Below are 12,188 nucleotides of genomic sequence, written 5' to 3' on the forward strand. Positions count from 1 at the left end.
CGGTATCAGGGGTGTTCACTTCGACCTCGGTTTTGGGAGTGGGAGCACGCACCTCATTTCCACGGCGCATCTTGCCCCCAACATTGGCCACGCGATCCGGGTGCCAACAGGGAAAAAATAGCCCCCACCTCTGCACGATCCCAGCAGGGAGTTGGCGGTGGTGGAGACCTGGGTGCATGCTCAGGTTGTAGGAGCTCCCAGCTCATTTCCAGCAGCTCCCAGCGCCTCCGGCAACAGCTGCGCATGCATTCCTCCCCCAACTCAAACACGATCCCAGCTGGGGGTTGGATCTGTGACAGTGCACACTTCACCTCCTGCTGTGCATCTCGCCTCAGGCAGGGGCAGCCGAAATCTCTGCCTGAGCCAAGACAAACCGATTCCTCCCCCTAAGAAGTCAGCCACCAAAGCAAATACATCTCATCTGTGGTAGCATAAAAGTACATGGACTGGAACTTTGTATGGCCAATTAATTTTTGGCGAAGTAGGAAAGAGTATGCGGTGGAAAAAAGACTGCCTCTTTAGCAGGTGGTGCTGGGAGAACTGGACAGCAACATGCAGAAGAATGAAACTAGACCACTTTCTAACACCATACACAAAAATTAACTCCAAATGGCTGAAGGACTTGAATGTGAGACAGGAAACCATCAAAACCCTCGAGGAGAAAGTAGGAAAAAACTTCCTAGACCTCCACTGCAGAATTTCCTACTCGACACATTCTCAAAGGCAAGGGAAATTAAAGCAAAACTGAACTCTTGGGACTTCATCAAGATAAAAAGCTTCTGCACTGCAAAGGAAACAATCAAGAAAACTAATAGGCAACCCACAGAATGGGAAAAGATAGTTGCAAATGACATATCAGATAAAGGGCTAGTATCTAAAATAATACAAGCAACTCACCAAACTTCACACCCACAAAACAAATAACCCAGTGAAGAAATGGGCAGAAGATATGAACAGACACTTCTCCAAAGAGGACATCCAGATGGCCTACAGGCACATGAAACGATGCTCAACATCACTCATCATTAGGAAAACACAAATCAAAACCACACCAAGATATCACCTCACACCAGTCAGAGTGGCTAAAATGAACAAATCAAGAGACTATAGATGCTTGGTGAGGGTGTGGAGAGACAGGCACCCTCCTACACTGTTGGTGGGAATGTAAACCGGTGCAGCCACTCCAGAAAACAGTGTGGAGGTTCCTCAGAAAACTATCCATAGAACTCCCTTATGGCCCAGCAATAGCACTGCTAGGGATTTACCCAAGGGATACAGAAGTGCTGATGCATAGGAGCACATGTACCCCAATGTTCATAGCAGCCATGTCAACAATAGCCAAAACATGGGAAAAGCCTAAATGCCTATCACCTGATGATTGGATCAAGAAGATGTGGTATATATACACAATGGAGTACTACATGGCAATGAGAAAGAATGAAATATGGCCATTTGTAGGAAAGTGGATGGACCTCTAGGGTGTCATGCTAAGCGAAATAAGTCAGGCAGAGAAGGACAGAAACCATATGTTTGCACTCATAGGTCTAACAGGAAAAACCTAATGGAGGACCTGGGGGAGGAGAAGAGGAAAAGAGAGTTGGGGGGAGAGAGAGGGACACAAAACTTTAGAGACTATTGAATGCTGAAAATGAACTGAGAGTTGAAGGGGAAGAGGGAGGGGGGAAAAGAGGTGGTGGTGATGGAGGAGGGCACTTGTGGGGAAGAGCACTGGGTGTTGTATGGAAACCAATTTGACAATAAACTATTTAAAAAAAAAAAGAAAAAAAGCATATAAGTAGTTTTTCAAAGACATAAAGCAAAATAAAAATCTGTTGAACCAAAATGTAAAAATACATGCCCCTCAATCCACTGTATTTATAAAATTAAAAACAAAAACCAAAACTAATTAAGATATTAATATCATACTCAAACTACTACAAAATATGGTATTTACAAAAAAGGTAAAAATACAATGAGGAAGAAAATGAAACAGCTATTTATTTTCAAAATTTTTTAATTTTTTAAATGTTTTATTATTTCTTTTTGAGAGAGACAGCACATGGGTGTGAGGGGCAGAGAGAGGGGCAGACACAGAATCCAAAGCCTGCTCCAGGCTCTGAGCTGTCAGCATAGACCTGACACAGGATTCAAACCCACGGACTTCAAGATTATGACATGAGCTAACGTTAGATGCTCAAACTAATGAGCCACCCAGGCACCTGGAGACAATTATTTAAAAGGAGACATTTCTCTACATAAGAAATGAAACCTGAGTCTACAGTTACTACTAAACCCACAGAATATTCATGTGGCCATTTCAGATTTCATCAAGGGAAACCCACCCACCATTTTAAATTTGTGGAGCAGAGAGGGACATTTTCCATCCCTTTCCAAAGGCAGCCTTATCCTTTCAGGTAATTTGCTTTAGTAGTTGATTGTTGAATTACACTGAACCTCTGAGCACAATCAGTAGTAAACCACACTTCGTGATGACAAAGGAAACTAGCCACTAATGTCTTAACATAAGCAAAACAAGTGGATAGAAAAGACTGAAGGTGGCGTCTTTATTTGGACACCAAACACAACAAAATGAGCCAGTTAAAAAAACAGAGAGAGAAGAAAGAAAGTAGGGATTCAAAGCAGACTAAAATAAAAAGAAAAGAATTCAACTCTAGGAAAGCAGTAGGAGTTGGAGTTTTGAGAAGAAACACGTTTTACATATACTGCCAGGTTATTTACTTATTTTGTACTATCAAACCGAAATACTTTACAATAAATTGGATTAGATTATCCTGAACATTAACCGTTAATTACCCACAGGATATTATTAAAAACTACTCATGGTGATTTTTTTTTTGAGGGTATGGGGGAGGAGAATCTAAAACTAGTCTTACTGGTATTGGCATAAAACCAAAATCCCATTTTTAAATGTTATCTAACAGACATTTCACAGTTATAATTACTAAACTTTCATTACCATATAAAACTGGACATAAAAATTTTAAATATTTAATAATTCCACATAATGGCTCATAATTATCTTAATAGGAAAAAAGAGTTAGCTTTTTTCTTGGGGGGAGAGGGTAGATAAAATTCCTAAAGGGAAAAAGGCTACAAATGAAAAATGCTAAATAAAGTAAAAATGCCTATTTTAAAAAATCACTATAGTAACTACAAAATGGATCATTAGTAACCATCTAATACAATTAATACATTTGAAACACAATTATCTAATGTAAAGCATTTTAAAATTCATCTGATTCTACCCAAAGTTAGCTTGAGATCTTACAATTTTCTCCCAGTATCTATGAGAGAATTAAGCAGCAAGGAGGAAAAGGAAGTAGTGAAAAAACTCATAGGAAACAAGGTTGGGTCAGCTTCATAGGTGTGGAACCTATACAGTCACAAAGGATTCTGTTCAGAAGAGCCCCTGCACTTCGGAAAACTATTTTTATTTTAAAGAATAAGCAATGGACAACCTACAGTTATTTAGAATTGGATATCTGGCAGATATTTTCTTGAAAATGAACAAACTGAGCTTGTCTCTTCAAGGAAAACAGCTGATAGCACTTTGTTTGCCAATGATAAAATTTTAGCTTTCAAGTAAAAATTAAACTTTTGGAAAACTTACATCCAACACCATAAGCTTCCCCATAAGTCAGACTTTTAAATGAGTGATACTAACTAATGTGATTTTTTTTGATATTGTGTAACATGCCAAAATTTGGATGACAGCTTAATTTAGTGACCAATGCATGTTACAAAATAATACATAAGTAATAAGATCCATGGGGAAGTAAGACCAGTGGGTTTAAATAAAAGAGAGTAAGTTCACCAATACAGTTCTATATTCTTGATTGCAACTAAATTTTTAAGAAACTACCCTGTGTCAAATTTTGGTGATATATATCAATAAGATTATTGGCAAGCTGTTAAAATACTCCTGCCTTTTCCAACTACCTGTGTGAGACCATGTTTTCTTCTATACTTCATATACTTGAACCAGAGAGTATATCACACAGATTGAATAGAGAAGTAGAGATGAGACTCCAGCTGTCTCCTATCAGGCCAAGTATTAAACAGAGTTGGAACAGCATAAAACAACACTACACTTCTTACAAGTGTTTTGTTTTGTAAAATATAGTTATTTTTCACTTAAAAAAAAACCTTATGTAATGTATAATACATTTATTATTTTAAAATTAATTAATAAATACTTCTACATTGCTCAATTTCAACTTCTAATATGGCAAAAAATGACATGAATAACCCATATAAACAAAAGCTTGCTGAGGCTCTCAAAAAGTTTTAAGAGTATAAAAGAGTTCTGAGATTAAAAAAAAAAAAAACTTTGACAACTACAGCTCTAAGAGATGAATGAGAAAATAATGAGCGCTTTTGCTCTTTTTAAGATTTTACAGTTATCAACCATCCACAGATTCTTTTAAGACAAAACCCAGTGTTTACATGAAATACCACTTCAGCTGAATCTTCTAAGACCTCACTCCACTTGCAGAATGGTTAGCCGCTCATAATCTTCCAGACTAATTAAAGTTTGGAAAATGTTCATACCAAGGAGACATAAAAAGACTAAAAAGCATCAAGCTCATCAATAATGCTCACTACCAAGGGTATCAATTTATCGAGATTATAAATGATGCTGAAGTATTCTCTACATCCCAGTTAGTTGGGGCTATGCTTATTTTACAAATTAACAAATGGCAAAATGACCTTTTTTTCTAAAAATTTTCCTGAATATTCCAAAGTTCTGGATGATATAGCTTTGTAAAAGTTCAGTTTAAAAACTGTATAAAGAAATGGATAAAAAGTAGAAGTATGATAATAATTAGTGAAAGGAAAATGTCACAACTTATTTTGAGTTAAAAAAATTTTTTTCATATTTGTTTATTTTTGAGAGAGAGCAAGAGAGTGTGCAAGCAGGGGAGGGGTAGACACAGATTCCAAAGCAGGCTCTAGGCTCTGAGCCATCAGCACAGAGCCCGACGTGGGGCTCGAACTCATGAACTGCAAGATCATGACCTGAGCTGATGCTGGCTGCTCAACTGACTGAGCCACACCCAGACACCCTTTATCTTGAGATTTCAACTTTATTTTCAAACATTTGCAAATACCGTCTGGATCGCACCAAAACCACAAATATCATTATTATCCTCAATTAAGTAAAACTCAAGACAATTTGAATATTTTCTTTTTCATCCTCAAAATCATCTCTTCTGAATTAGTCGGCCAATCAGTCATCCCAAGAAGCAATTCATATTTCAGCCTGGCTCACTTGACCACACATTGTTTTCCCACTAGGCTAGCAATTCCAAATTCCATATTACATACAACCATCACCTATGTTTCACTTGAAAGAAAAAAAGGAAGACAAGAAAATATAAAGGACTGCTTAATCCCATACTAAGTCCATAAGAAATTTCTCTAATATTCTTTCTCTAATTTCTCTCAATAAAGCTTCTTCTCTGAACAGATTTTATAATTTTTTTTCCAAAGTATCATAGTTATTTTTCCAAAATATCTTCATATCCTTAAACCACAAAGGATACTAGGTACAATGTGAACTGGGCATGTTCAAGTCAGTCAAAAGTTTACTAGTGATATTCTTAACACTACTGAACCATACATTTTAAAAATGGTTATGATAATAAATCTAATGTTATGTGTTTACTTAAAAAGAAAAAATAAAAACCACTGAATTATGTACTTTAAATAGGTAAAATGTATGGTATGTGAATTATAACTCAATAAAGATTTATTTTTTAAAAGTGTAAGTTTGCTACTAATCAGTTTTTTGTTTTTTTGTTTTTTTGTTTTTAGCAAAGGGAAAAATGGCTTACTATTGAGATCTGGATAATAACTAATTTTTTTGAGAGAATGGGAGAGATTTTACATGTAAAACACAGTAGGCATTTTAAATCATTTAAATATAATTAGTTTAAATATTTCCTTTCACACGCGATTTAAACCCTACGTCTATACACTGAATACAAACCTCATCCAGAGGTCAACAATATCTTCTGGCTAATAGAAAAGCATTTCAAGTTAATAATGTTTTAACACTGGATTCAAATTTAAAAGAGAACATTTCTTGTCACCTGATATTTTCAAACAGTGAAACAGACAACTTACTGATAACTTAATTGTAAAAAGATCAATTCAGCACCAATAGGAAATAGGTCTGAATATCATAATAGATTTTTCCAACAAGACATTTTTCAAATAAGCATGTAGCACTGCAAAATCTCATTTAAAAAAATCACATAAGAAATGAAACAGTCTAAGATGAACAGGATCTTGCAGTTGAGACTAAAAGCTAAATTTTAGCCAAGTATATTTAAAACATATACAAGCACAGAAAGCCGCCAGTGTTCACAATTAGAGACAGGACAAAGTAGCAATGATCTTTCTGACAAATAAATTGCTTGAAATATTGCATGATTTGCTACACAACACCCTTATTACTTTCAATTTCCAAGTGCAACCAAAAGATGGGTCCAATTATGACATCAATACAAGCTTTCTTTCAAAATGGAATGAAAGAACAGTAAATCCCAGTGGACACGGGAGTTCTGCAGCAGAGATGATGTAATATATAAAAATAGACATCCTCTAACAGAAGCTGAAACTTGGGTAAACAGCACACTGCACACTATTCTCAACTGCCTTGCATGAATTTGCAATGCATGCTGTTAATAGCACAGGAGGAATCATTTCTTGTTTTAAACTATTTCCTGATTTACATTTCAATTTCTATACACACTCTATAGTATAATTTCCCAATCTGTATAAATTAAATGAACATAAATACCTGATTGTAACTGCAAGAAAGGGAAACAGCCCCCCCAAAGCAAGGAAACTGAGACCGCTGCAGCAGTTTTAACACATTGCATTTTGCTAGAAATTGCAGCACATATGGCACAGAATTGTTACGTCCACCTATTGTTCAAAGACCTTTCCACAGGGAGCTTTGTGCAGGATTTTGAAATGCAACATGATCTAGGTGAAGAAGAATCAGTAAGCTTGCTGATAATGGGTTTGAAAAGCAAAGAGTATTTTTGACACTTTAAAACTGTGATGCAAATATAAAACATCAGACATGCATACAATAACTAGGATCTAGCAATCTGTAAGGGTTTGTGTCAATACACACACACACACACACACACACACACACACACACACACACAAGTACTAACACCTTACTCCTCTCTTTTCCAGTTTTCACATTTCTATTGGGCTTTCCTGGGTAAAATATTTTCCTTTGAGGCAAGACATTAGGGCTGTTCAAAAACCATGCCTGATTCCTCAAGGTGCCCTTTCTATGTACCTCCACAGTACTGAGAATTCCCTATATTTTAGTTGCCCATTTATTTACTATATGACCTGTGAAACAGAAGAACAATAAAAGGAAAATATGTCTGTCTTATAGCCCTGGAGACTGGCACAAATCTGAAACAAGGTGGGCACTCAATAAATATTCATTAAATGAATAAAAATATGTAAGTGAAAATACTGAGCTTTCCTCTCTGTGATACAAGAAAGAGAATACACACATTTTCAGAAACTCCATCCTATTTATTTCACAGAAAGGCACTGATGGTATTTTTCAAGACAAAGGCTTTAGCAAACAAATGCCTACTGAGCTTAAATTGAAGAACAAAATGTTGAGGTAATTAAGAAATTTACCCTAGATCTGAATATTTTGTATAAGCATATAAGCAGATTTTTAAAGTATCATATGAATAAATTATAGTCAGGTGTAATATGATGTGAACTGATTGTTAAAAGTAAAATCCTAAGATCTTAATATTCTAGGAAATTTAGTAAATATACAAGTCACTGATCTATTAATAAAGACATATTCTCTTACTATTAAAAGTAGGAAATGTTGGGTTAATCTAAATAAGTGAAAAAGCAAAGCCATAACATGAGTGAAAATACTATTTCTAATGGAAGAATAGCCCATGTCAAAAACACTATTGTCACATAAGTGTGCATAATCACACAAAAACTAACCAATATCTAATCATTTTTTGAAACTAACCAAACCTACCATAAGTCCTTAGTTGAAAATGAAACCAACTTAAATCTATCTCTTTAAAAACAAACCTACTTCAGAGATATATAAAATATAACCTAGGAATGATTATATAACCATTATAAGAAATATATTGCTATAAAAGAATAACCGTATAAAAAATGGGACTCATTTCCATAAGCCTCATGCATGAATCAAACTTATTACACTAGTGCCATGTTATAGATGTTGTATTAACACCGACTCTAGCAAAAAAAAGTATTCCCATTATGTTGTAATGTTACATTGTATTCAACTTACATTATATTATCTTAATAATTTTATGCAGTATTTTTATTACCTTTATACATCTGCACCAAGAATCTTAAACTAATCCTAATCTACCAAAAAATTTAATAAGCAGTGCTCAGAAGTATATATTCATATTGTAGAAAAGGGGGCGCCTGAGTGGCTCAGTTGGTTAAGTGTCCAACTTCTGCTCAGGTCATGATCTCACATTTGTGGGTTCGAGCCCTGCATCAGGCTCTGTGCTGACAGCTCAGAGCCTGGAGCCTGTCTTCGGATTCTGTAGCTCCCTCTCTCTCTGACCCTCCCCTGCTCACACTGTCTCTCTTTGTCTCTCAAAAATAACTAAAAATCATTAAAAAATTTAAAAAATAAAAATATATATTCATATTGTAGAAAAGGACTACTAATAAAATGTGTGGGAGATAGCTTTTTATATGATCAACGGGTTTCATTATTTCAAAAATTTTGCATTGATTGAAACATTATGAATGTGTTTTATGTTATCATCCTAATTCAAATTTGTATAAAACAGACCCATTCTTTTTGGGGTAACTAGGAATGGAAGTGGAAAGTCAATCAGAACTTCAAAGCACAGAGAGCACCTTAATTCTTTCAGACTTCCTAGGCTGAAATGCCTGTTGTTACACATAACTGCCATGGTGTAGACAAGTTTTCTTCAGTCTTCAGTCTACTCTCTCTGTATAATTTTTGATCTTTCTAAACTGAAAAGAGGGCATAGCTCTCTTTTTGTTAAAATAAAAAAGAAATAGAAGATGACAGAACAGTTATGTACCAGTCTCCCCACCACACCAGTCAGGTACGTGAAGTCCTCCCCATAAGTATCTTCTAGAATAAATCACAAACTCTTAGAATCAGTTACCTATAAAATGTAGACAGACAGGGCCTGTAATTATGGGTAAAATAAACAAAGGGTTTTTTTTCCTCTACTGTATTCTGAACCAAAAGACAAAATAAACTTGTCCAAAGTCTCTAAAGAGGCTGACCTCAAACTTTCTAGCCTCTGCCAAGAACCTTATCTAATACCTGCCTCTCTATTTTATCCACTCTAAGACTGAAAATTCAAGCCACATCCTATGTTTTGGCAGTCTTAAATACAGCCTCAACTTCAACTCATCAACTATAAAAAATTCTAATGAAAGCCATCTCCAATATTCCCTTCTCACTGAATTTAAAAATGCTTATTCTCAGGGAGCCTGGGTGGCTCAGTCAGTTAAGCGTCCAACTTTGGCTCAGGTCATGATCTCACAGTTCATGGGTTTGAGCCCTGTGTCAGGCTCTGTGCTGACAGCTAGCTCAGAGCCTGGAGTCTGTCTCTGTATTCTGTGTTTCCCTTTCTGTCTGACCCTCCCCAGCTCATGGTGGGTGGGTGGGTGGGTGTGTGTGTGTGTGTCAAAAATAAATAAAACATTAAAAAATAATAAAATAAAATTTAAAAAAAATGCTTATTCTCTGCAAACCTCACACACTTGCCTTGAAAAAAATGTCTTGAAAACACTCTCTATGGACTACCTGTGTACTCATGTTTCTGTAGAAAAGTATTACCATCTGGTTTAAACCACTACAACACATCTAAGTTTAAGGAGTATATATCAGGTATAGATCATAACTCAGCATACATTTTAAATTCGATTCCTAGTTCTAAATGGGAATTAGACTGTTAATTTTTCATATTAAAAAAGAGAAAGATTAATTATATACTGATGTATCTTTTAAAATACTAAAGTTCTATATTTTAAAGTACACCTTTGCCAGACAAAAGCTCAAAGCACTGGCACAATTTAAAAATTTATATAATTACATCAAAATTTTATTAAATTTAAAAGCTATGAAAATGTTTAAGATTTATCACATCATTTAAAATTTAGCAGTGCTTCTAAAGTACATACAATATAGCAGTCATGACACCTGTGGCATACTAATATGTATTTTCTTGTCCAGAACATAAATTTACTGCCTCATTTTAATTTGAAATCCTATACAAATACTTCATGCTTTCAGGCAAGGTCACTACAATAGCCAAAGATATGATATTGACAGTAGACTTCTTCTAATGTGAATTAAATTATTCATGATCTTTTTTCCGGTGCAGTAAGAAAACACAATTGTAAGTTTTACTAGTTCCCTAACCAAATAACGTCCAAAGATAAATCAGTTTTTCTTCCTTGACTCCAAGTTCTCTGATAACCCCCAATATGACCCACAATTTCGAAAGAGTAACACTAACAATCATATATTAGTCATGGGCTGGCATGAAAGAAATGAGCAAAGATATTATTTATTATAGGCTCTTGATTAAAATATAAAATGAAATAAAGCATGAAATCTGGTTAAAAATAAAGTGCAAATAAGAAAACACAAGCCATTTTAAATTCTCATTTCCTTTTTGACTAAGCCTTTATTCTATCTGACTAAAATTTTACTAGTGGCCTCCCAAAATGCTCTTACATTGGGATTCCTGAAATTTAAGGCTTTCACCTACACCATTTAAAATATAAATATAATAACTGCTAATGGGGTTCCCATATCTGTCTTTTTCTCTTCATTTCTTTACTTGCAAATCACGTTTGTTATGAACAGTGCTTCCACTCAATCTTAAAAATAATTAGGTAGCGCTTAAGTGGACCTAAGATGGACAAGGTGGACAATTCATCCCTACATCTGCCAAATAAAGCAGCCGGTAAATCACCTAAACCACTGACAGTTTCATTTTAAGAGATCTTACTAAATCAGGGCAAAATACAAAAGAACAAGACCAAACCACACACATCAATATTATAAACTAATTAGTTACAATGCAAACTCACAAATAAACTTGGGTTAGTACTAGGAGACCACACACAAATTACAATACCTGAGATTTAGTGCATTCCTTTGAGCCAAAATGAAATGAGTGCCATAAAGGAGGAAAGGAAAAGATGAACATTATCAGACATGCTATAGTACATCTGCCAAAACGAAGATAATGTTAAAATATAGGTTAAGTATGACCATACAGAATTGACTATAGGTATAATGTTCTCTATGATTTTTAGCCATGCAACTTGAAATGCATTTGAAATCACTTAAAATCAATTGTGAAGTATGATCGTGCATCTTCTAAGTAAACTTTTCACCCTCAGTCCCACAATACTAGGATTCTCTCAAAGAGAAATATTTCTGTTAAGAATAATTAATATGACTATGACTAATGAAGAATAATAACTTTCATTTCATTCTTTTATCCTGTGGCACCATATATACAAAACAAAATTCTGTTGTTTTCATATGCTAACACCATGGATTGAGGTGAAATAGGATATATTATATAAATATAATTAAAACACAACTTACACACCAAAAAGTATCCAATGTTTTCCATTATAACCATGTTGTTGCCAATCTGAACTCATTTAGTAAAATTAATACCAACATGTCACATATTAGTAAGTTAGCACGTGATCCATTAGTACTCAAGTTAAACTTTCATCCTAGTGCTAAAATATCCCCTCATAAAAGTATCTGTTGACCAGGTACAGCATTTTTTTTTTAAATCATTAAGTTTTAAAAAAGTAATCTTGTAATAATAAAAAACCCTACACATTTTTATAAAACAGATCAAAAAAGGGAAGGCATGCAGGGAAAGTGAGTGAAGTATTCCATAAAGGGGGAACGCAATGGAAATAAAAGAGAGAAACAATTATAAAATGATTTCCCCAACTCAGGTGTGAAAAGCAGGACTATAAAATTAAACCAATCAGTAGCAACACAAAATTTTAAGTAATTCACGCTCCCACTATCTTAGTATGGAATCTGATTTGGAAAAATAATTCCAGAACAGAAT

The 12,188-nt window shown here is 34.8% G+C and overlaps 1 protein-coding gene across 9 annotated transcripts in view; it reads right to left on the reverse strand.

Moving 5' to 3' along the window:
• Positions 1-12,188, reverse strand: part of RAPGEF2 (Rap guanine nucleotide exchange factor 2) — a 252,639-nt gene that overhangs the window by 109,921 nt on the left and 130,530 nt on the right. For 7 of the 9 annotated variants that reach the window (XM_029939372.1, XM_029939338.1, XM_029939348.1 and 4 more), the window contains one exon: positions 11,220-11,237. The exons of the other annotated variants lie outside the window; for them this stretch is intronic. In XM_029939372.1, the coding sequence (XP_029795232.1) occupies positions 11,220-11,237 (18 nt within the window). The remainder of the gene's footprint in view (positions 1-11,219; positions 11,238-12,188) is intronic. 9 annotated transcript variants of the gene reach the window in all.

The sequence above is a fragment of the Suricata suricatta genome, chromosome 1, assembly GCF_006229205.1.
Source record: "Suricata suricatta isolate VVHF042 chromosome 1, meerkat_22Aug2017_6uvM2_HiC, whole genome shotgun sequence".
Classification (NCBI taxonomy): domain Eukaryota; kingdom Metazoa; phylum Chordata; class Mammalia; order Carnivora; family Herpestidae; genus Suricata; species Suricata suricatta.